The 26058-nt window shown below is 42.7% G+C and overlaps 2 protein-coding genes across 7 annotated transcripts in view; both read right to left on the minus strand.

Annotated features, from left to right (window-relative positions):
• The window catches only part of MLXIP (MLX interacting protein), a 53776-nt gene extending 52866 nt beyond the window's left edge, over nucleotides 1-910 (minus strand). For 3 of the 4 annotated variants that reach the window (XR_003993682.1, XR_003993681.1, XM_030501019.1), the window contains exon 1: nucleotides 514-900. Coding sequence is in view for 2 of the 4 variants with exons in the window: in XM_030501019.1 (XP_030356879.1) it covers nucleotides 514-884 (371 nt within the window). In the remaining 2 variants the exon portion in view is untranslated. Of the gene's footprint in view, nucleotides 1-513 lie in introns of all 4 variants that reach the window. The other variant, XM_030501021.1, reaches the window with a different exon arrangement.
• Nucleotides 911-4460: 3550 nt separating this feature from the next.
• Nucleotides 4461-26000, minus strand: BCL7A (BAF chromatin remodeling complex subunit BCL7A). 3 transcript variants are annotated; one of them, XR_003993677.1, is made up of 7 exons: nucleotides 25716-25976; nucleotides 19683-19729; nucleotides 17833-17914; nucleotides 14270-14366; nucleotides 12176-12343; nucleotides 9138-9259; nucleotides 4461-8167 (listed from the first exon to the last, which is right to left on the minus strand). XR_003993677.1 is itself a non-coding variant. In XM_030500982.1 (7 exons), exons 2-7 carry the CDS (start codon nucleotides 21494-21496, stop codon nucleotides 8096-8098), a joined length of 576 nt encoding a protein of 191 aa, XP_030356842.1. In that variant the 5' UTR covers nucleotides 21497-21570; nucleotides 25716-25948; the 3' UTR covers nucleotides 4723-8095. The 3 variants fall into 3 exon arrangements, 2 of the variants coding, with proteins under 2 accessions (XP_030356841.1, XP_030356842.1); XM_030500982.1 differs by lacking the exon at nucleotides 19683-19729 and adding an exon at nucleotides 21462-21570 and having other exon boundaries at nucleotides 4723-8167; nucleotides 25716-25948; XM_030500981.1 differs by lacking the exon at nucleotides 19683-19729 and having other exon boundaries at nucleotides 25716-26000.
• Between the last annotated feature and the right edge of the window lie 58 nt (nucleotides 26001-26058).

Consider the following 26058-nt stretch of genomic DNA (forward strand, 5'->3'; position numbering starts at 1 on the left):
TAACTCCAAGCCCGGCCGGGAGATGCTGAGCGCTTTCTGGTGCCACGGAGAGCCCGCAGGGGCAGCGCGCAGTCCCACGCCGGGATGAGGTCCCACTTCCCCTCACACACACCCTCCACCCGGCCTGGCTGAGGCGGCGATGACAACCCCTCCGCTCACCCCACACCACCCCCGGCGAGGGCCGGGGCGACGCTTGGCCGCCGTGGGCTCAGGCCTAGGGCAAGAGCCCGCAGGATCCCCAAATCCGCTGAAAACAAAAGCGACACGAAGTCCCACGCGTGGGGGGGGGCATCGCCGCCGAAAGGCGCCGCTCGGCCGCCCTCACAGCCCCGGGGGTACCCCGGCCGATCGCTTCAGGCCTAAACACCCCTCCCGCCCCTCACCGCGCCCTCGGGTCCCCCCCGCAAAGCCCAACCGGGGCTTCCCCCGCGGCCGTGACTCACTGCGGGAGCCGCTCGGCCCCTCCGCGCCGCCCCCGGCCCCCGCCCCGCGGCCCAGGGCGGCGGCCGGTACCTGTAGGCCAGGGACATGCACTCGAAGAGCTTCGTGAGGGAGGCGTCGATGCTGAGGCGGCCCCCGGCGCCGCCGCCGCCGCGGGCCGCCCCGAACTGGTAGGTCTGGCAGGTCTGCTCGTTGACCGTGTCGAAGTCGTAGCCCTTCTTGGGCGGGTGCTCGCTGTGAGGCGACGAGACCATGAAGTGGCCCGAGTGGATGATCTGGGGGCCCGGGGGCTGCCCCCGCCGCGGCCCGCACCGCCGCCCTCCGCCCGGCGAGGCGCCCCCGTCGTCCGTGTCCGACGAGTCCTCGTCGGGCTCCGTGCGGGGGCACAGCGGCCCCGCCGCCCCGATGAGCCGCGCCGGCCGCATGAACACGTCGGCGGCCATGGCCCCGCTGCCGCCAGCCGCCGGCCGAGCCCGCCGCCCGCTCTGCGCCGCCACCGCCCCGCTCCGCCCCGGGCCGGCCCCCGCCGCGCCGCGCCGCCGCGCTTAAAGGAGCCGGAGCGGCAGCGCCCCACCCCTGAGGCCTGCGCCCGCCTCAGCTCCCTTCCCTCAGCGAAGGGATCGTCCCGCCATTGCCACCCCGAGGCTGCTGTCCCTCGACGCCCCTGAGGCAGCGTCCCCTCAGGGAGCGCCCCGGGCCACCGCCACCCGCTCCGAAGGCCACCAGGAAACACCCCTGAGGGCGGTTTCCCTCAGTGGAAGCTGCAGCCCGCCATGACCCTGGAGGTCGCTTTCCCTCACAGCAGCCCCTGAGACCACTCTTCCTCATCCCGCTGCCCTTCAGTTACAAGAGGAAAGTGCAGGACCATCCCGCCTCCTATCGTACACGAACACAACAGATGGCCTTAAGTGACACCATGTTTCACCCTTCCACTTGCACCACTATCCATCATAAACAGCCACCTCAAGTCACCTTGAGTCATCACTCTACTGCTGTCCTGTCCCTATTGCTCAAGGTCCATCCCCACTCCTCCCCGGGGCTGCTGGTTTAAATGCTCCAGCATGGCATTCCCATCCAGCAGGCATGCCAAGGGGCTTAGAAAGACATTCCTAAACTTAAGGAACTCTTAATGAACATGGAGAAGATGCAGAGGGCAGCCCAGAACTGGCTGAAGCACGTTGAGAGTGATTGCACTGGAAATATTTAATGGATTTAAACTAATACAGTAAATTGCTGCTTGTTTTCCAGCAGCAGCCTGCACCTACGGAGAAAAGATCAGGATAGAGCTGCTTCTGCCAAACTGGTGCTCACACCTACCCCTCATACCTGCTCGTACGTGCGTGAAGTCTGCACAGTTGTTCCAGCAAAAGCAAAGATCAGGTTTCATCCTTCTCAGAAGCATAAAGGAAGTAATGGATTCTGTAAGTCACCACGAAAGCACGGCGACAGTAGATGTATTACTCTGGGGTGAGAGCAACAGCTTACAACACAAACCCCCATATACATATGTATATGTCAAGAGAAAGGATCTCACTTGCCCTGTAGAGCAAACCTCCACCACCAGGAGAGCAACTGTATCCTAGGTGGGATACTCCAGATCATTTATACTAAATTGCTTATATTCTCTCAGTTCTAGAAGTCATACTTAAAAGCAAAAAACAGGCTCTTCTACATAGTTAGGAAGGAAAAAAACCTGAACAAAACAAACATTAAATTGCCACGTGCTACTTTTTCTGCCTTGTAAAACTAGAAATAAGGCCAAGGAAAACTCGAGACAAATAGCAAGTCTTGGGCACAGAAGGAAGAGGCATTCCTGCAGTATCACAATTATGCCCTTGCAGTGACCTAATATTTTCCATTAGAGAGCACGAAAGCAAGACGGATCACTGGGTTTAGGGGAGGAGTGGTAGGTCACATACTTCCCCACACATGAAAGGAGCAGTAAGGCATGGTCATATCATGTGAGGGCTCTGTTAGAAATCCTGAAAACTGAAGACTAACATTCAGCTTTTAGTCAGCATCACATAGGGCTAAAATTCTTCAGAAAAGGCCACAGACATATTTAGCTTCAAAGCTGGTTATTGCTACCTTATATTAACGTTGATTTAAAAAACCAAAGAATTAAAAAAGCAATGCTACCTCCCAGTAAGGCATTCTGATAGGAGTACTTTAAGCACAAAAATTGAAAACATTTCAAAACAACAGTCATAGTTTTACAATATCTACTTTAAATCTTGCCTATATTTTGTTAAGTACTAAATCTGAACTAAAAAAAGAAGAAAATCCCAATCACACATCAGTAACACCCTGGATATAGAACTTCCATGACAACAGACTATGCATCTACCTCACAAAATTTTAAGCAAGCCAGACTTGCTTCTTCCTGTATGAAAAGGGGGGTGACTTGTTAAAATAAAGTCACTAGGTAGCAATGCATTTTTCTAAGCAGTTAGTACACCAAACCATCATTTACAACAGGGGTAGCAGTGTTAAGCTCTAAGATTTGATGCAGCTCAGGGTTTTCTTCTCTAGCCTCCTCGGTGTAAATACTGCAGGTGCAAGGAAAAAGGCATCCCTTAAAATAAATCCAGTTATTTTCAAGACAGACGTCTTGGTTTGCCTTTTTAAGAGCAGCATTTAGGTGATCATCAACAGGGCAAGGCTCCCAGCTATTCTCTCCTCCTCCACAATGAGGAATTCCAAGAGGCACAGGGAAGCACTAAGGGGCCACAGCAGCATCTTTTAAGTATGTTTTCTTTCTTACTGTTTCTTTTCAGCAATCTGCAGTGCAAGGTGAAACACGGGCCACCATCTTCTGATGATGCTCCTTCAACAGCACAGGCTTTTAGCACAGGAGGAGACAGCTATTTACCAGCTCAGAATTCAGCTGTAACACACACTGAACAGAGAGACAGTCAAGCTGTTTAAAGGTATACCCAGTGTACTCCATAACACTTAGTGGTAAGAGATTACCCTTCTAGATCTACAGACAGGAAGATAAGCTTTCCCATTTTGATGAGTCGCAAGAGCTGAAGGGATCTTACTCACAGCCTGGCTGTGGGGCTGATTGCAGCTGGAGACCAGCCATCCCTCACCGCCCCGCTGGCTCCTCTGCCGTTCCTCTGCTCCCGGGCAAACCACAGGGCAGACCTCCAGAGCCATGCCCTGTGCTGAGGCTATGCTGTTGCTCGCTCCTTCACCCTTTACCAGCACAAATCTTACCTGTTCAGAGGCCTTTACTTCTGGGACCCATCTTGAATTACATCCTTGTTTCTACCTGTTCTTTTCTCTCTCTCCAATTCCTCCCTATATACAATTCCTTTATATAAACCTGCTGACTTAATCTACTAATCCAGAAAAGAAAACCCCTAAAATGAGCACTTTTCTTCCCAGGTTAACAAATTTAAGTGGTGGATGAGAGGATGCTATGAGCACCACAATGAATGCGAGGGAGGCAACAAAACCAAGCTGGGAGCAGGCAAACTGGCTGTGGCTCACCCTTCTAGTAGGAGTGAGCCAGCAGACCAGTTCAGCTGTCTGTGAAATCATAGGCTAACTTTGGGACAGAGCACATCAAACACTAAAAATAAGATGGACATTTATATCCATCTTGAGTGTAAAGAATCTTTCCAAAACTCTTCAGGAGTTCTACCCTTGCCAGCATCAGACTTTGAACATGTTTCCAAACTGAAGCGTGTTTCCACACTGTGCTCTCCTCCCTCCAATTTAAGTTACCACAACACATTAGCCAAGTACCAAGCACCTTAAATTACCAAGTTATCCTGCAGGTTGCTGTAATTACACTGGCCATATTTATTTGTTATAACAAACTGTCCCCACCCCTCTCAGATCTTTGGTCTACTCAAAGGTGAATCATTTCACACGTTACCAAATGAGACACCACCATAGAACGCACATTTAAAAATACAATTTAGAAAACCAGAAATTTATTGTAAATTGAAAAAAGAAAACCAAACTGAGATTCAGTTTCTTGATAAAAATTATTCACACAGTGTTCATGTTGTGATTTTTTTATTTTATTTCGGAAATGAAACCATTGTACATTGTACAAACCATAACTACCGATGGAATAAATAAGTGAAAAATTATACTGCTGTACAACACACACACACACAAATCATAAGATGGAAAACGATTAGGTATTGAAGAAAACAAAATTCTTTACACCTTCTAACAGGCCCTTAGATAGAAAGAACATTCCAAAACATGACAATGTTTATGTATGAAGAGAGCCACCCAAAACCAGTATTTTAGACTGCCTTGTTTTTTTTTTTTTTTTTTTTTTTTTTTTTGTTGTTTTGTTAAGTGCCAGCACTTTTTGGAATGTTTAACAACTACTTTCCCAAGCATAAAAATTCCAAGGAATAGTTCTGCTATAAAATGTTTGGCTGAGTAAATCGCTTATTCGGAAGGCCTTCCCACATGTTCCACAGACTCAGCTAATTCACTTGCTTGCTTCTAGTTTCTTTTTTTGTCTTTTGTTTTTTCTTTCCCGTTTTTTTTCTTTTTTTCTTTTTTTCTTTTGTATTTATTTGTAACTGAAGCTCCAACATTCAGCATTGTAGCAAGGAAGCACTTCTTGATATTTGCACTATTTCTAAAACGTTAGCTGTATGAGAACTTTCAGTCATCGTGAAGAAAATTACATCTCTCCTTCTGCTCCACGTCTCAATGCTTTCGATAAACCCTTTTACAGTGAGTTCATAAAACAAGTTTCTGGTAGAGATAGGTCCAAACCAAAAAAAGCTGGATTTAAATCTGGTTTCAAATCTCAGGTTGATTTGAATTCGATGTTCTGGTTTGGTCCCATCTGTACTTTCTGGCATTAAAATGTGTTTAAATCACATCCGTTGGCCCATAAATGTTATCAGGCACTTCAAAAAAAGACTAATAACAGTCTTATACACTATTTTGGATTTCTTCATACCAGATAATGTCAAAGTCTCTTCCCTTAGAGACTGACAATAACGGGTCTAAGGAACCCAAATCTATCTGCTTGTTCAGTTGTCTGTTGTCACTAGAATCTCTGGTTTAAAAAAAAAGAACAGTTCTGAATGTATTCTGTATAAGCTGTAAATAAAACATTACTACTTTAGAAATAAAGCCTCTAGGAATAAATATGGTTATGATGCCTTGTCTTGTAAGCCACAGAACAACAAACAGTTCTGAGCAGAAGCCACAGGAGAGAAAAGGAAGTTGATAATTAAACCTGTTGATGTCAATAATGCCAATAAATGCTTCTACCTAATGAAAAATTTGAGGTATTTTTAGTGCTATTTATATATTTTATTTCTTCCTAAAGTACAGGAATTAGTTTCTAAATGAAAAGTCTATTTACTCCCTTGGAAACGTCTACAAAATTAAAGTTAAAAACTTGCTGCGATGCACCTGAAGACCGGGATTAGTAAACATGACTAGTGTCAGAGGTGGCATCAGACTCGTCTTGTTTTAGCATTAAAAACAACAGAAAGTTAGTAAAGCAAAAATATTTTTAAGTTTGAATCTTTCTAGATTTGCCCATTTAATATATCAATAGAACTTCTCACAAAATATCACTTAAATCTGAATGCAATATACATACAAATCAATCGTCATTGACCAGTTATCCACATTTTAGGCATACACACAATTCAAGAGAGAATTCTACCGTTTCATTGCATATATTGTGCAAATATAGGGGTTTTTTTTTTTTGGCTCCTCATTTCCTTATTTTCAGAATGTTAATGGACTTCATGATCAGACCAGAAATCCCAAAAACTTATTAGGGAGCACACTGTTTTCATGAATGATTTGCAATCAAATTTTTATTCAGTTAAAATTCAAAAGGTTTTATTTCAACATAAAGGAAGAGTTCTGGAACTGAGTGTCAGACGTTATTTGGAGTTCAATCCTACAAACATCTTACGGAAGGTCAGTATTGGCTCCCCACTCCACCCTCCCTCTATTCCCTCCCCCCATTCCCTTATTGTTTCTCATAATAAAGTGGTAATTGCAAACGCAACAGTAGTCTAAGTACAAGCCATTTTCACTATTGGAGAACTCAGAACTAAATAAGCTTAATGAAGAGCTAATTCTCAAAGTGTATCAACTGGAAGCAATGTGTTTTTTTCCCCCTCCCCATTTAAAAAAGTATTTACAGTTCTTAGCTTACAAACTATAAACCGTTTTCATAGCTGTGAGATCATATTTTAAATGACAAGTTCCATCTCCCACACAAAGTGAAGACAGACTCAGGGCCCGATGCAGCGACACGTGTGTACATCCCATATGTGCATGTGTGTGCACTGAAGGAAGAAATAAGTGGTTCCCACCAACACCAGGTATTTGTAACTGGAAGCTCAGCCTGGAAGCACAAAGCCCACTGTAAGATCAGGCCCTTGTGACCTGATGCAGATGGTTTTGCACCTCTGCATGCCACCAATTTGAAGGGAGCTGCACATACTTCATGCCTGTCCATAAAGTTTCAGGTTAGCACGCTTGAGCATCATTGGAAACAGAAGAACCTTTCCCAATGTTAGGAAGAACCTAAGAGTGATGTAGGGACTGTGGAAACAACAAGGCTTATTTACAAGACTTGCTGAAAGGAAAAAGAACCCCCGAATACAGTTATTAACCTGGAACATAGAAGTAAACATCTTATACAGAAACAGTACAGTGAAATCCAGTTCAGTGAAAACATGATATCAAAAAAGACCAATTGAAAATAAATTCACTGTGCATTAATCCCTTTGATCCTATTTATGTACATAGTGGAACTTTTCTGTAAAGCAAGTTGTACCCAGTACAGAGATCTGGACCTAATACGTAAGTATTTTAACTGCTGTGTTATAGTATATATTCAGATCTGGACTATAAATGGTAAACAGATCATGTTAACTTCTGATGAAGTTAAGTACTTAGAAGACCAAATTTACAGTTGCGAATGCCATGCATTCATAAAAGATCTCCACTATAGCTGCTAAAATAAAATATCAAGCTCCTTTTTCTCCTTGGACTCCAAGAGTGAAAATGGCTTCCTGACCTGTATTAAAAATTGAAGCACCAGGGATTTAAAAATTAACAACAAAACAAAAACCCCAAACAGAAAAAGGAAAAGAAAAAGAGAAAAAGCCTTACTCCATGGCATTATACAAACATAGGCCACTTTGCAAAGGAGACAGTTGCAAAACAACTTCTTTAAAAGTTAGCACTGTTTTCAGAACACAAGGCACAAAACAAAAGCAGACGTCACGCCAGAACAATGAACTTCACATGAAAGCTAATACCTGACCTGTACCATCCTTAAATATCTTACATTGTTAAATAGAGAAATGAAAAACAAAAAAAAAAAATAATACAGCAGCAACATAATTGTAATTTTGACTTTAGAAACAGTGCGTAGACCCCTCCTGAGTTGTTTACTCCAACCATTTCAGAGACAGTAACTTAAAAGTTCTCAATGTTTGTTTCACAGGAAGAAAGTTTTCAGTGTCTGAGAAGTTAAACCTTTGTTAGGCTTTCTTGGATTTTTGCTTGGTAACTTGAAAAGTTAGGAGTTCTGTCCTCATCCAAGAGAAGATGCTTAAGTAAGGTTGTTCTATAATTAAGCCCACTGATGTACCTTACATAAAAACTGACCAGAAAAATCTATAGTCTAAATCTCTTCAACATTTTGTTGGGAAGCCTCTACTTTCATCTTTTTAGAAGGTGGCACTCCTTCAGAGTCCTTAATGAGGGGGAAAAGAAAAACAACCATGTTATCATTGCACTAAATTTCAGGCACCATAAAGCAAACAAAAAGCAAGAACAAATTCCCTGGTGTGGCGTTTCTAAAGCACAAAGCATCCCTGGATGCGAGAAATGACATGACCAAGTGCATTTGCTTCCTGAAGCCACTCCTCTATTTACATCTTACCTCAAACATCTTTACACTTGTTGTTGTCTACAGACAAAGGGCAAAATTCTAGTTCCGGGCTAAAAACCACAGTGGATATTCCAAGCAACAGCCTTGATGCATGGTTATACCCAGCCTTCCCTCAGCTCCACACAACCCGCACCAAGCGCACATGGATTTTCTCCTGCTGTAGCCAAAACAATCTTTACAGGACAGAACACGCAAGGTTTGGAAGGTGTGAGGTGTGCACTGAAACAAACCACCCGTCCCCAAGGGAAACCAATGGACTGAGCAGTGCTCTGCCTGAGGGTCTCAGTGTGAGGAGGACAACTCAAGCATAATTCCTTCCTCCCACCCACCCAGAATTTTCCAGTAGAGCAGTGAGTGAACATCCAAAAATCTCACCCACCAAAATTAACTTCCCTGACTGCTGCATTTACCTTTATAGAAGGTATTTTACTTCTGAATGGTCCTCAGGGGGGCCTGTCCCGTAGGTTAGGTCCAAGCCATTTATTACCATTAAATTTTAATATTCCCTTACAAAAGTAACACAGACTGGTTTAGGAAACTGAAAAGTAAACCAGACCAATCCAGTCTTGCTGTTCAAATCATGTGAAATGCAAGAAGCTAATCCAATGAGCCACAAAACCAGATACATGCCCATTTAATACTCCACAGCTGCTTTACAGCCCTCACCTTTGGAAACGAGTCTAAATACAGAACTGGCCTCCTTACATTTGCTTTTTAGTAAAAATACTCTTTTCCAAATTCCCAGTAATCGGGCTTTTGTGCTTAAAGTTACCTGAGAGTTTTTAGATGCCTCTGTAAGTATATCATTTTCTCCAGAGGACTGGATTTCTGCTTTCTCTGAACTATTCATGGAATTTTCCATTGAAGACTGTGAATTCTGTTCATCAGAGGTATCTGAAATGACAAGAAATAATTTTAAACAAATAAATTAAAGCATTCAGCAGGAGTTTTTAGGATGTCTTCTCAACAGCAACATCCCAAACACATACATTTCACCCACGTGTAACCATTAACGATAACATACATAACAATTATATGAATATAATGAATGAAGCTCTAACTCCAGAAGACCTTCGCCTTCCTGCTGCTGGCAACACACAACTGCTGGACTCAGTCCCTAGAGGGAGCTAAGCTCCCGCGCACCCGCTAACACAGAACCGTGTCAATGCTATTAGCAAACAAGTTTCAACACCGACTTTGCAAAGGGGCTGACCACAAGGACACTTGCTTCAGACCAGCAGCTACAAAAAGGCGTGAATGGTGATAACTAACGGATATAAAACTGCATAGCTAAGGAGAGAGAATACTTACCTGAATCGAAATTCAGACATATAGTTGTAATCCACTTTCTTCTTGATACTACTTTTAAGATAAAATTCAGGAATGTAACTAGCTTAACCACTAAGGTGGTAGAGTTTTTAACTCTGGTGCATACTTGTGCAGTCTTCCAGCTTGTTACAGCTCCTCCCTGCTTCCAATTTCCCTGTTTGTTTGTTGTTTGGTTGGGGTTTTTAATTTATTGTTTACTTATTTGGGGTTGGTTTGTTTGAAACTCTCTCAAAGCAAGACTTAAAAAGTACTCAGGTTTAAAGCACCCATTCACTTGAAGAGGACACAGGGACACTTAAGATGTCTTACAGGTTAAAGATCCCTGGAAGTGTTGACACAGTATGAGCGGAAGCAGAGACTCCACAAAAAAACCCAAACAAACAAAACCACCACCCAAAACCAAACCCCTTTGACTGTAAAAGGTCAGTTGTGTTTCCTTCAGTACCCACACCAAGAACAGTGTAAGGACTGAACCCATTCTTTCCTTCACCTCATTTAAAAATCCTTTTTGACTTGAATACTCAGAAGTAGGCATGGAGTCAAGTTTCACGAAGTCCCTAACCCAAAAAAACATCTCAGTTCATTCTAGATGAAGAGAAATGCAAGGATGAATTTATTTGGACAACAGTGGTTAATGAAGATGCATTAACCAGCAACCAATGGATGTTTTTGTGGTGTACTGTATAAAAAGCATCACAAGCATTTCCAAAAGTTCCTCTGACTGAATTCAAGATAAAGAGATGAACAGTCTCAAAGATCACATTCAGCAAACTCAGAATCATCTTCCTTTCCATGTCTCACCAGCAAAGCATGTTCATACTGATGAAGAAACAAGTCCCAAAGGGTCAGAAGGAATTCGAGTATCTGCTGTGCACATCTCAGCATACATTGCAACTTGGGCTAAGGAGCACCCTGTGATGTGCCCGTCTGCCTGTGACAAAAACACACCTACGGCAACTTCCACAATGGACAGCTCAGAGCTGCCCTGTTCTCTTCCCGTTGCTACAGACAGCTACCACTCGCTGCTGCTGACCTTTGGGCAAGGGGATCCAGATTTTAAACTGCCAAGCCCTGAGTGATTCTGATGCCTGCAGTGACTTGTTTACACAGCAAAATCTTCTGAACGCACTTGTTTTCTTTAAGAAACCCACATTAGGCATTTCTGACCACTCAAACTGTCCCCTAGCTTTAAGGGACCTCCCTGATTGCAGTGTAGTAACATGAGATAGATGTACAAGATCATAAGCCCTATTCAGTTGAGCGATGTCACAATCCCAGGGGCTTGACTGATATAACACTTTGGTAGGTAAGTAATTACTCAGGGTTTGGGGCTTTTTTTAAACACAGCATATGACCAATAAAAAACCCCCACATCAATAACAAGGATTTTCTTCCATTATTTCGCCCTCTCATTCCACAGTAACTGGTGCTGGAACTAATCCAGACCTTGCTATGATTTTCCCAAACCTAAATTTAGTCAGAGGAGCACGTGTGCCATGTAACAACTTCACATGGGCACGTTCAGACAGTATTAGACCTAAGAGAAAATCCTTTCTGTTTACGTGACCAAATCTGCTCAGTGAGTTTTAATTTGCAGGATATGGTGTTCTGATTTATTGCAATTCCAGTTGTCAAATTTTAACCCCAATTAACAATGACAACACTGAACACAACCCATCCCCTGCTACCACCAAGATAAAAACTCTAAATTTAAATTGGTTACTGGCTCTACTGAGCTAAGAACTAAATCAGGAGGGCATAATTTAATTGCTTTGCTATGGGAAGAATTCTGCAACCAAATCATTAGAATGGTGTTAAGGACATCTTTTATCTGTTGTAATAGGATGAAGAAAGTTATCTTCCCAAGAATATAAATACAGAGCATGTTTCAATTACCCAAAATACCATTTGAAGAGTGAGGTTCAGAACAATCTCTTAACCCACATGTATTTTTAATCTGTGCACAACAGCAGAACAATCTTGTAATGCTTTTAGAAAATTAGGACATGATTCAGAGCTAACTTTTGAATAAATAATTAGCAGGGTTAAAAGCAATTACATTCGAGTTTACACAATTAAAAGAGTCATTTCAAAGTATCTCACCTCTATTTTACTGTCACACTAGATAATGAACATTCACAGATCTACAAAAGTAATAGTTTCTCAGATCTGTGTGATTACAGAAGCAGCCATTTCAAAGATTACTTTATTTCCTCTTTCAAGGCTGAGATTATGACAACGATGAGCCAAGTATTTTGTTTGTTTCCTCTCTGAAAAGACCCTGATGTCAATCTGACCCTTCCACTTGTATGAAAGGATCACCAGTAAACCAGAGAGATTAAAACCCATTTTCACATCATTGAGAATTCAGAAACCGTCTTTCAAATTGTTATTACTCCGTTCTTAAAATGGATAAGCAAATAAATGGTACAGTAAAGGATAATGGTTGTTGTTTGGTTGAAGGTGGTCTTTTCAGCTTACCTTCTGAACCAGGCTGCTCCTTTGCTTCTGCCTGAGTTTCGTCAGACTTGACTTCAGTGCCGTCTGCTTGTGTTGCCAAGTTCTGTTCTGGTGCTGGACTTGAATTACTACTGTTCTCTTGTTTTATCGGAGAAGCATCAGCTATTGAACTCTGGTTGCTGTTGTCATCTGTTAACAAAGGAGTTAAAACCAAGAAAGTCTAATTTGACAAGATAAAAAGCACCCCTGAATTCTTCCACATTTTCCCTGTGTTAACCTCTGATAACACAGGATACAGTCTTAGCTTGTTGGGGATCAAGTCCAAGCATTTAGACTAACACAACATCTAACTTTTTTCCACACCACCACAATCTTTGCTCCTGCAGCTTATGCTGCAATACAGGAGTTTTCCAGCAGTTATCAAAAATCAGAGAACTTCAAATTGCTCCAACTAATATTATACATTAAAAACAAGTGTTTTACTCTGATCTCGTCCAAAAGAACACAAAACTTTGTAATATGAGTAAAACAGATCAAATGAAGCAACAGTCTCATTTTATAGCTCATGTAACACAGGGCTAATGAAGTGTTCATGCTGCAGTTCACAAACACCCATCACTACAACATTCAGATGAGCAGTTTTTGAATTGTCCCCTGAAGGTAAAAAAAACCCAACAGCAGCAAACCCAAAAAAACCCCATCAAGGTCAAAATGTAACATCCAGTCCCAATAACAATAGTTTCCAAGTGGTAATTGTCCAGAATATTCTCTAGCCTCCAAAATCTAGGATCACAGCAACTTTCTGCAGCACAGATCGTCTCTGTAGTTAACAGGAAATATTCTGCCTGTATCCTCTTCCTGAGAAAAGCAGTGACAGTGGTTTATAGATCTCAGCTAATATTTTATGGATAGCAGTGGGGTGCAACTGCCTGTAATCTTTAAGACACAGTAACAACCATGGATAACTAAGAGGGAATTTCCTGCTCCCCAAAGAAAATTAACCCAGAAAAACATTTTTAGTTAAATCACTAGAATGCAAGTTGCTCCAGTTCCCTCTACAAATGGACAATCATTACACCCAAAGGACTTCAGGAACACATAGCTCGTGACGCAACCGTATCTTTTCAGAGCATCATGAAGTCAGATCAGAGTAAGTTTATCATGAAATTGTACAGTGTGGTTTAAAAACACAAGTGATAAATTATAAAAAAGCAAGCAGTATATTCACATCATGGGTGGGAGAGACAGGACTTGAGAAAATTATATGATCTGACCTAGGCAAAAGCTACGAAGTTTGAAACAGATGAAAAATTAACCCAGATCTGTGAACATCCTGCTCAATCCTTTAGCTGCAAGACCACACTTGCTGTGAACACTGCAAAAAACCAACCAGGGGGCAATACAAATGCAAATAAAACTGAAATGAAAAAGTTACAACCCACTAAAAAGTGATCCCCTCTCATCAGCTCAAATATGGCATTCTCAGCCAGAACTGTTATCCAAACATCTAGAAGGTAAGAATTGAAGCAGAGCTGAGCTGTGCAAGCTCCTCTGTCAAAAACATCAGGTTAACACTCAACAGTTCACACTTTAAAAAACTGACGTAATAGTGCCTGACCATCAAGCAAAAAGCCCAGTGTTTTCCTAACCCATTGACTTCCTCAAGCTGAAGCAGGAGGAAGACACCACAGAACCAGACCTCACTTTCTTGGCTCTTGCAGAATTCTTTTGTCCTGAATCACCTATAGAGTTAAAACGTACAAACCTGCACAAATTATAGTAGGTGCCACTGAGACTTTGGGGGTCTTTTGGTTCTTCAAGTAGCAAACTCAAAAGTTACTACTTCACACAAGTGTAGTATTTTGAATGGTAGATACTCTGTTTTTAGCTCCACTAACAATTTTTTTCCCCACACACAGCCAAAATAAAAATGGCATTTAAACAAGTGTTAGTACATCCACAGAAGAGAGCTCCAAGGTACCAAATGAGTATCTGATGCTGTTTTCACTGACTCAACTATGCCATCCATACATCTGAGCAACAGAGAATCTGACACCGTTGGCTTATACTGTCATAGCTGTGTAATAGGGTGATTGGGGCTGACCTCCCACTCACCATGCATGTCCATCATCCCTGGAGAGGAGCTGTTCTCTGGAGTGGTCACTTCAGAGCCACATTTTTCATCTTTGCCTTTTTTCTTGTTCTTATTTTTCTGAAAAACAAAGGGCATCACAACCAAGTTAGACTATTACCATGAAGAGAAATCCATGTTGCAATATAAAACCCTTTCCACTCATTACTTCTGTAAGTATTTCACAATTCCAAGTCAGAAATAAAGCCAATGCAGTAATAACTGACATTATCAATAATGTATTAGTCCCAGTAACTGCAGGGCTGTTTTTCTAATTCATGACACAAAACACTAGGATATACAGGTTTTTATCTATAAATTCTAGTAGCAGTTAGCACTTAAACATGATCTTAAAGGTCTTTTCCAACCTAAATGATTCTAGGTCTTTCATCTTCAAACAACTGCACAATTTTTGTTAAAAGTACAAAAGTTCTCAATAATACCCCTCATTCTACGAACAGAGAATCTGAGGCACGATGATTAACTGGCTTGCTCAAACTGAGTTGGAGAACTTGGCAAGTGCTGGCTGCTGACTTTGTACTCAGTCAAAAGAGCTCCAAAAGCAAGGTCAAGAGACTCTCTGTTACACCAGAAGGGAAGAACTTTGCTGATCAGAGGCAGGGCTAAGATTTGTGAGTCTACCCTATTTCTGAGCTCGTAACTCTGCTCACTGTATGGCTTATGCATATCAACACACCACTACAAAACTCAATGCTCTCCTTTTCATATCAGAAAGCTTGCGGAATACACCTAGACAATAAGCGTGCATGCGCAACAGGAATGATAACAGATGTAGAATTCTAACACTGTAGAGACAGCTTTTTACCTGTTTCTCAATGACCAACACTGCAGAGACCTCCCCCTTCTCTACAACTAATGCTGTTTCTTCATTAAAACTAACAGATGGGTTAAGAAAAATCAGACTGGCCTGAAACAAAGCACGTAAGCAAGACAGTCCTACGTGAAGAGTAGGTCACAATGTGCTCATGACCGAACAACAGCATGGGCTGCGAGCACTAAAACAAAGGAGGAGACAGTGGCATCCATCACGTGGGAAATCTGCCTCTGCTGAGGGATGCAGCATTTCCAATGAAGAGGTGATGTAATCAGTCTCACAGCAGAAGGAGCCAGCTGCACTGACTGCCTCAGCAGGACCCTGCCTGCCTGCTGAGAGCACTGCTCAAAGCCTGACCCTAGGAAGAATGCTCGGCAACCCATCCGTTCGGAAAGGACAGTGTCCTCCAAGGAGGGAACTAAAACCACAATCAAAAATTGTCGAAGACTGCAGAAGAAATTCAACAAGTGATATCTGGAAGACTTTTCCCTCTATTTTAAACAGATTATTAGGCTCGTTTTTAAACAGTCTTTTTACTTCAGAGAAGCCAGATTTTATTCCCTAGTACATGAAACAGAGGTGAAAGCACACAGACTTCTTTACCTTTGCAAAATGAAAGTTCAGAAGCGACATAATCTCTCTCAGGTTAAATGGTTTTGTTTCCTTGTTTCCCAAGGTAGAAGGGACACTTTTGCCCCAAGAGAAATACTGAAAATGACTGTGAGCAATTTAAGCTGAAAAGTTTTCTTAGAAAGGGTTAAGCATCAAAGTGTGAGGTTCTACAACAGCCTTCCTAAACTAGGAGGAGGAAAGAGCCTAGCTAATTCTAATTCAAAGAAATGTCAAAGTGTCTCAGAAACAAGTTGGGGGGGGGGAAATAATGTAATCTGTGTTCACTAAAATCAAAGACAACTGCCATTTGAAACATGAAGTGTAAGAAAGATCCCATTCTGCTATTCTAGTGAAATGCAAGTAGTGTCTGCTTCTTCACACGTGGATGAAAGCAGATATAAAAGGATGTCCACAGCAAAATTACACCACCAAGATGACTCCTACCTGGTATTTACTTTTCAAAAGAGATGCACTTGTTTTAACTGTGAGAACTTACAACTTCCAGAGCTAAAAGTCAGAAACCTTACAACATCAAGCCTGCAACAACTGCAGCTGCCCAATGGCCTCTAGTTGTCATGAACAGAATGTGGCTGCAGGACACTAAAGCAGCTGGTCTTGAACAAGTGTCCCAGTTTCAGCAAATCTGGAGCCTAAACCTAAAGATGATGGCTCAAAACACACAGTTAACCTCTGCACATAGAGACCATTACATAAACCCATTCTTCCTAACAGAGAATCTGACTTCAGGTACCAGTCATTTCGAAAATTCATCCAGAAATTCACCAGAACTCTATTTTAAAAGTTCCACCATGCAATACCTTAACTGTGGGAAAACAATTACCAGGAGCGGTGAGCCTAAGTATCCTAAATCTCTCTCTCTCTCTCACATAGATAACACAGCTTTCTTCCCCTCTGTATTATAAAATCAAGACAAAACATTTGACAACTATAAAGAACAAGCAAGTTTCTCTAAAGAACCAGGAAAGGTTTCCCAGTTCATAAGGGGTTACTTCACAGAGATGCTGCTCGAGCATTGAAAGAATACAAGAGGCTTTACCACAACTCTGACAGTCACTGAAATCTCTGGTACAACCAAAGGTACAGAAAGAAACAAACCCTGCTTAAACAATGCTAATCAAACATAGGTCTTGAATTGGCCTTTGAGTAAGGCAAGATCATGACACTTGTCTGAAAAAGCATCATTTTTCACATTTATTAACATAGTAGTTTTCTTCTGGATAGGTCTTAACTCCTATTTCAAATAAAGTAAAAGCACATGACAGCCCAGGGAAGGAGTACTAAACTTACGATGTATTTTCTATTGTATCATTAATTTACTGTGGTTCCATGGGTTAGTTTTCTCTCTATAATAATATTTCAATTTATAAAATTAGAGCAATGTTCATTTGGAAAAAAAAATAATTGTGAGCCCTATCAACTTTTATTTTTATACTTATTTTTATGCTACATGACTTTATTATGGCCCATGAACAGTGCACATTAAGAACATAAACAGGATGCATAGACAAAACGCCAAGAGAAAACCTAAGTTACAAATAGGATCATGTCTGCTGTATTGCTTGGGCTGGACATCTTAATAACAAACTGCTCTCAATCCCACAGGATTTTCCTACCCTTATGTCCTGGGTTCAGCAGGGCTTAAACCAGGGCACTTTACTTCAGTGTTTTGCACCTATTTTTGAGCAAAACAGCAAGGATGCACAGATGAACACATTCTCTGCACAGTTCCAAACCAGCTACTTGCACTTAAAGCATCAGGCAGAAAGTAATCTCTGTCTCAGCCTCCCCTCCCTGCCTCCCAGTTATTATGTTTGAGAAAGGTTTCAAAAATCAGTTTCGAGCTGCCTGTTTAACAGTTATCTGAGACCTGATCCAAGCTGACTGCAGGCAGACTGCCACCCACTGAGCCATCATCTGCAGAGAGCAGCGTTTCCCTAGAGCTCTTCTATTCAAACACTTGCAAGACCCACACCAGACTTAGCTTTAAGGCTCAAAGAACAGCGAGCCTATTTCTTTTGACTGTCCCTAAACATGAGTGTCTACATCCTGAAAAAAGCAAGACATCTGCAGGATACTTACATCATCGACTTTAGGCTCTGTTACTGGTACCCATTTGTAAATCCTTAGGGATGTGTCGCCAACTGTCACCCACTTCTTCTCCCTATAAAATTACAATGCAGGAGAAGTTAAACTTCGGATTCAGAAGAGAGTGATCTACTACTGTAAGTTGTCAAGGATTTAAACAGGCTATTAAGGAGGATGATCTCTATTACATCGTCTTTAGGGCTGCATTGTGCAAATTGTTCTTTGCATTTCACAAACTTGTTAGAGCACTGCTAACCTCCAGATTTCTCAGGGCTGTTACTTGACTAGGTGAGTAACTGCAGTAGCAGTAATAAGAGCTGGATTAAAGATACAGTTTAGAAGAACAGCTGCTGAAAATGCAGATTTAATGCCTACAATTTTCACTGAAGTTTCTAGAGAGCAGAAGAGGTTTTAGATAGACCAGTGTGTTTTGATTGTCATGAAACTTTTCAATGATATTAGAAATCTAAATGCATTTTGACCATCTGAGGCTTATTTTTGGGTAGAAATTTGCTGCTAGCAATTTAACATTCACTCAACACTCCTGTCAGACAGCTCAGAAATTCCAGCCTTGGAACCAACAGCCTTATTGGTAGCAATATGTGCCACAATGCAGAATTCAGACTCTGGAGAGCCCAGCTCTCTTGGAAAGGCTGAGGCTATCAGAGAGGGAAAAAGCATAACCCATGGCACTCTCTGCAAACCCCTGCCAGCCAGCCATGAAGTCATGACATTGACAGATTGTGGAGGAAATCTGGCTGGAGGGTGTCACTACATTAGGGAGGCACACAGTCACAGCGTGCAGAGATGGAAAGGATGCTGAACACTCAGCTAAGGGATGAGTTCCTTGAGCTCTTTACATCAGAATATTAAAAGAAGGTCCCCAATGCCAGAGAAATTTCATCACGTTTCTGTGATCAGTTTTCAGGTCACAGATTATCACTGCTGGTTCCTGGGCTTCTAATAGGGCTCTGCAAATGGATCGATTAAAAGTTAACAACTAAGACCAATTCCATTAAATATTCAGGAACATCTGAAATTAATTTGGCATGAGATCTCAAGTGTTGTTCTTTTTAAAAACACATTTGAGGAATAGATTTGGGATCCAGTTATAGATTTAAAAAAGGAAAAAAAAATGTTCTTTGCAGGATGGGAGAAGCTGGATGTGACTCCAAATATATATGTGTGCTAGCTCCAGTTTTAGAAAGGGCTTCCAGAATAAATAGTAGCCACATTGTACAAATGCCATAAACATCCTCCTCACTATTTGTTTTAGCTACTAAAGCCAATCTTACTTGGTTTCCCTTCAGAGGAGACACTTTCCTGTTTAAAAAAAAATAAAAATGTTATATATAACGATTTGATAAGTTTTGGATCTGTCCACAAGGATATTTTAATTAACGCACAAAACTAATTCAGGTTCATTTCTTTCCCACTGCTCTTCGTGGAGCAGAGCTTTTCCTCAGTGTGTTTAGATACATCCATTTGGATACACTAGCTGGCTGAAGCGTGACAAAACCCAATTTTACACTAATTTGGAGCTCTCCTGCTAGATGTGATAAAAATGACAGTGGAGATGAGGGCATGTCAGTAATGGGAGCATACTTAATTGTGAAGAGATGATCATGATATATTTATACATATTTTTAAGGCTACAAGACAAACTAAACTTACTTCTACTTAGGAAAACCTCTGAAATTACGGACATAAAACCAGCTGGGGTTTTGTTTTGGTTGTGGGGAGAGGTGAATAAATGCTTTTTAAAAAATATCAAGATTTTAGTCTTTTCCTACAGCAAATATTACTCAGAGATGCTGCACTGGAAAACCAAAAGTTCAAGATACCTGTTAGCATCTCAAAGCAGCCTCACACAGCATCTTCACTGGACAGACTGTAGAACACAGGAGGAAACCTATATTAGTAACTTTTTCCTTCTAGTATTAAAGTTAGCCCTGACATTTTAATTCTTTTGAGCTTCTTAAGTACCACTTTACGTTTTAATAACCCTCAGCTATAGGGACTTTTTTACTGAATTCAATACACAGTAATTCAGACAACATTGGGAATAAGGTTATCTCGTGATGGAAGTACACCAGCATCCGAGTCCTGCAAACACTTATGGCTAAAAAGAAAACCCAGCATCACACTGCTATTATTCAAATATTTTACATGTGTCAGCATTTACAGTATAGAAGGTTTAAGACCATAAAAGTATTAATAAGGAAAAAGAAGACAACCTCCCCTAAATCAAATCATTGGCAGCACAAACACAAATCTGTTAACAAAGATGTATAATGACTTTCAGACATTTAAGATCAATAGGGTAAAATAACTTCAGGATTTAAGACGTTTATTGCAAATAAAGCTTTGAATATTATCTGTAATACTTACTGCCTTTCCATTTCAAAACAAAAACCCAAAACCCCCTACTCTGAACACTCACTTTTATCTTATGTGCAAAGACATCACCCCAACCTGCTGATCAGGGGCTTTCCTTTTCATTTAGCCAGAACTGACACTTTATTGCTGCTGCCCACAACAGTAAGTTTGCTACATGCTGCACGAACTACAAGATATTCTCACTGTCCAAATGCTGGAGTAGGAATGAGGAATTAATCAAGTCTTGTGAAACCTTGAGCAGTTTCTCCACCTGGTTTCCTGTCTGTAAAATGGATCTGCTGTTGAACCCACTCATCCCAAGCCCCTGACCAGAATTCCATCTTTGTAACTCCATTACATCTTTGTTAAGTGATCACTAGGCAATACTTTATATTGCGCTGTCCCCTGTTACACTATATAGGTTGATCTTTATATTGACCAGGACACTGGAAAAGGTAGTTAATGGAACCCCATCAGCCTGAGAGTTCACATAACAATGTGGCAATTATCAACTTTACTTGGCCACATCTAACTGACAAACTCCATAGCTTTAAAAAACCCCACATTTTTTTCTGGTTTCAAACCTCTCCTGTTCCTCCATGAATGACTCAGGAGTAACAACACTGGAAATGGCAACGCTTAAAAGATATACAATAGTATTTTTTCCTTTTAATCTTCCACACTGCAAAGGATCTTAAACGTTTTAGTTATAGTAAATTCAGAAACTGATCAATGCAACAAGCCCTTACATTTATCTGAAATTGTGTTAAAGCATTTTTAAATTCTGAACCATATCTGCACAGCATTTAAAGGACAGCCAAGGATACATAGGGTAAGCATTAGTACCAACACTTCTTCAGTGCTTATGCCTGAGGCATACTAATATCCTAGAACTTACATAATTATATTCCCAATCCCCCATTCTAAATAGCCCAAGACTCTTAAATATATTTATATGTTGTTTATTAACACTAAAGCTCCAAAGATTAACATCAAATTCCATGTATAAAAGTAATATACCGGTGAGCAAACACAACAGTGTATATTACACTTATACATAATGTGTCAAGGCAGCTTCTGCAGCAGCAATGAGTGCTAGAAACATTCGATGGCACAGACACAGAAAGCCTTTCCTGCCAACATATTACCATCCAAGAAAAGGCTTCCACACCTGTTTGGCCTTTTACCATGACTATCCTTTATCACAGTGATTTGGATTTACACAAGGATTTGCTCCCACATACCCCATCTTCTGTTGATGATCACGAAGTGACGTCATAATGCTGAATTTATCACATCACACTCACTTGCATTGCAACAGAGTTTGGTGAAAATCACAGAATTATGACCTCCCTGTGGGATCAAGCAAAGGAGAAAGGGGAATGGAAAAGAAAATGCCATTATTAGACACAAAAAGTGCTGTCAGATGCACAAAAAAAAAGAGTTTTCTTTGAAACGTAGGCTTGCTCTTCACAGCACGCCTATTGCCAGGTACATGTTTGTCTGGTGACTAATACACATGGTGTTTCTTGACCATAATGCAAATACAATAAAATACCATGTAGCACGAATGAACAAAGACTAATGGTTAAAGAACCTTCTCTCTGAGTTTAAATATGGTGCCTTATGAGAACCCCTTTAACTTACACAGGCCAGTGAGTTTTTAAGCAAGTTCTGCTAGGTTCCACACTGCAACAAGCACCTTTTCTTACGGTAGAGAGAAACATGACAAAACCCTAACGCACACCCAACTTCCATTGAAGTCAAAGAGCACATCCTGGCTCAAAAAGAAATAATGAGCCAAAAAAAGGGTATCATAATTCAAGGATGATAACAGCGGTTTTGGGCCACTACAGCACTTCAGTTCCTGCACATACACTGCCTATTTTCACTTCAGCTTCCACTGCTTGAACTACAATCTTAGCAGGAAACCAAACACAGCCAACGTAGCCAGACTACCCCGGGGGGGCAATCTGGTAGTAGCAAACAGTCTTTTCCCAAAGACATCATGTTAAGAAGTTCCACGTCATAACTACTTCCCAGAGTGAAAGCCTATTTTAAGAATGAAGCATGAGCAGCAAAACCTGCAGAAGCTCAACCTCGGAGCGTTACATACCATACACAAATATTTTAGCAAGTCTGAATGGAGACAGTGAACAGAAAAGCTACAGCAGCATTGTCTAGAAATCCTCCTCTAACTAGCCACAGACAGTGACCCCGACCCATGCTACCGGGTGACACTGCCCGTGGTGACTTTGCTCCTTAACTGCCACACAAGAGGCTTTGTTTTAAGCTACATCCCAAGTCACGTCTGGCTCTTCAGCCGACTCTCTGCCACAATAAATACTTAGCACTTTCTTTAAGTACTTTCACCAGTTGTCCAGGTTCACCTCTGCTTCACAAGGTGCTATCACTACCCCTAGAGCAGGTCAGAAGAAGGTCAAAGGATTTCTGCATAGATACTGCAATCCGAAGTCAAGGCCACACAATGAGATGTCCTCATTCCTGGTGCATTCTCTAAACCAGGGTACCTGTCCCCGTCAGCCACACCTCACCTTCATCCTTACATGTTTGCACCATTGTCCAAAAGCTCAGCAGTGCCATGTACCCACACAAATTATTCCACTGCCTCCCAAGGCATCCTATCACTTATGCTGCCTCCTGCCCATGTCTGTTAGTAAATATCTGCATTTTCTTTCCTTTAATAACTCAGACTTTCATAAAACAAGAGTTTTGCCTGTGTTTTTCTAATGCTGGCTGAGGGCACAATAGTTTTTGCCTCTCTCGAGAGCTCATTTGGAATCTACACATACCCATCAATCTTTAAAGACAAAACCCAATCCTGTACCTTTCACAATTCAACGAGATAAATTTATCTCAAACAATTTTTAAAAATAGACTGAAAGAAAAATTATAAGTACTGTTAAAAAAACCCAAGAACTACCCTCTTAGCCATGGCCCTTCATCATTTCTGCCACACAAACACAACACAACCATGTCTTCTGTGAGACACGTGCTACATGTTTTCTAAACTAGATGCTCATTCACGAGACTGGTTTAAACAAAGAGATATGGTTACATTAATCTCAAGATAAAAACCTTAACAACTTCACTGTTTACTACTAAGTTCCAGTAATACCAGAAGTGCTGGGAGCTCTACAAACACACACAGAGATAGGGCACCTGCATCAAAGGGCTCACTGTCTAAGCACGAACGCTAATTTTCTACGGAACAAAGCCTGCACTGATGGAAACTGCTTTCCAATAGGCACGTTCATGGACGTGGCAGCAGAGGCATTCAGTAATATCGCACAGCAAAGCTGCTGAACACCTTCACGGACTAACAAAGCTTTGGGCAGCGCATACCGGATCCACTGTCGGCTCGGAAGAGTTTACAGCACAACCTGCCTCTCTACTCATCCTCATCACGCAGCGCTCCGAGCACGCGAGTCTCAACAACTCTGTTCTATGAGATGCTGGATACAAGGTATTTTAATCTTCAGCGGCTGCATTTCCACAGAAGAGCTGTGGATGGCAACAAATTGCTCCTATTATGCAAATGCAACTGCACACTTGGAAATTGCCTATGTGGCTCTTCTGAAGATGCAGGAATTGCCAGTGTGTAAAGTTCAATTGAACAAGCCAAGTCTTCCCAAAACATTCAAACCACAAAACACAGAATCTCTCTTGCTAATTCCCTGATGTACTTGACTGTGTGTGTGGGGAAATCATAAGATTCACCTTCAAATTAGGATTCCTTTAAGAAAACGGTTTATGTTAACACTTGTGAGATGCACAGACAAAAAGCCACATGAATACTTCTGACAATAACCAAAAGAAACCTTGCAGGACTCTATAGGAACCCTTGAAAGCAAGTTGTCTCTTGAGGGTAAAACCATACAAAACTATTTATACCATAAGATTTCTGTTTTACAGAGGAAGCCATAGCAACTGACACGATGGCAGAGAGCCCTTGCCAAGAGAGAAGAAATAAATTAGACACTTTGTTGAATGGCCAAGCTTCTACTCCTCTCTGAAACCCACAAACTAGGATTCAAAGGAAGCACGCTGCACTCATGAATGAAATACCTACAGACAAAACAGTCCCACACATCCAACAACGCTCGTGTTTGAACAAAAGTCCTGTCACATCGCTACACATTGTTCTGACCCTTCAAAGCTGCCGCCGGTCAGCAAACAGCACTTCAAAACACCACCTGAGTAGAAGAGAGTTCCTGAAACCAACCGAACCACGGTGCTCGGGCTGCTCTGCTCCCCACACAATGGCTGGATTCTCTGAAATCCCCATCTCGTGCCCTGCGTTACTGGACACACGTCCCGAGTCTTTGTCCAGCTCGAACCAACGGGCCCATTCATGCGCTCAAGGCCATTTAAAACACAAAAACCCCATTTCGCCCCAATAACAAACACGTTTCATTCTACGTTTCACTCTTCTTTTACTGAAAGCAAAGCGTTATTGGTGAACTGCAATAAAAGCATCTCCTTATTTTACCAGGTTCAAAAAAGCCAAGTTATGCAGATTAATATTAATCCAAGGGATTTCCCTGTGGATTTCAAATGTTTAAAGAAAGTATTTCAAGATACATGCACAAAGACTACGAACAGTCAGTCAACTTGCTGGAAGAAAGAGATTCGCTCTCGAGTCACACTGGCACTGCTCTTTATCCCATTCCAAACCCCCTGGATCGAGTGTGGGGAACATCGCAGGGACTGTTTTACTGTATTATTTAAACACCTCATGTCGATCTTAATAACAAAAGCAGGTTAAAAATAAAAGACAAAAGCGGGAAAATGCCAAAACACGTTTAAGGCCTAACAAAAGGGAACTGCTTCGCATGGGGTACAACCTTTAATTATATCATTTAAAACAAATTCCAGCGGCAATTACACGCTCAGGATTTACAACCACCGGAGCGTTTTGTGGGAGAGGATCCTGCTCGGGTTTGCTGCGCTTACGTGCCAAGCTCGGGAACTTGAAAGGTCCCTAAATAAATAGGGAATTATGCAGAAATAAACTCTCGGGAGCTTTACAGGGTTATTTTTAACGTGGGTTTGGGGGGGGTTAATACTTCTTTGAGCACTATTTCCACACAGACACAGCGGCGAAGCTCCCCCAGGCCCCGCTCCTCGGGGCCCTTTGTAGGGGACGGCGGCGGGAGGAGCCCAGCCCGGCCCGACCCGCCGCCCGCCCCGTCACCGCCCGGCCCGGCCCGGGCTCGGCGGAGCGGCGGGCCGGGGTCGGCGGGGAGCAGCGGGGGTCGGCGAGGAGGGGGCTCGGCCGCACAATGGAGCCGCCTCTCGCCCTCACACGCCGCCGCCGCCTTCATGTGACTCGCCGGAGCGAAATGGCTTCTGGGTGCCGCCGGCTCCCCGCCCCCCGCGGCCGCCGGGCGAGCACCGGCCCCGTGAGGGGACGGCGCGGGGAGAGGGGTGCGGGAGGGCGGGCGCGGGGTCCCGGCGCGGCGCGGCCCGCTCACCATTTGCGCACTTTCTCGATGGCCGCCATCACCCGTTTGATATCATCCTTCGCCCGGCTCCGGGTCTCGGCCCGCACCGACCGGCCCGACATGGTGCTGAGGGGACGGCGGCGGCGGCCTCAGCGGGGAATCCGGCGCTGAACTCGCGGCGTCCGTCGGTCCGTCCGCCCGCCCGCACAATGCTCCGCTCCCTTCGGCTCCGCTCGGCGCGGCTCGGCTCCGCTCGGCTCCGCCCGCCCGCCGGGGGCCCGCGCACTGCGCACGCGCCCCGCGCCGCCGCCGCCGGCAGCCCGCGCGCGCGGGGCCGAGCGGGGGAGGGGATGGTGCTCTGAGGGGACAGCGG

Source organism: Strigops habroptila, chromosome 11 (assembly GCF_004027225.2).
Source record: "Strigops habroptila isolate Jane chromosome 11, bStrHab1.2.pri, whole genome shotgun sequence".
NCBI lineage: Eukaryota > Metazoa > Chordata > Aves > Psittaciformes > Psittacidae > Strigops > Strigops habroptila.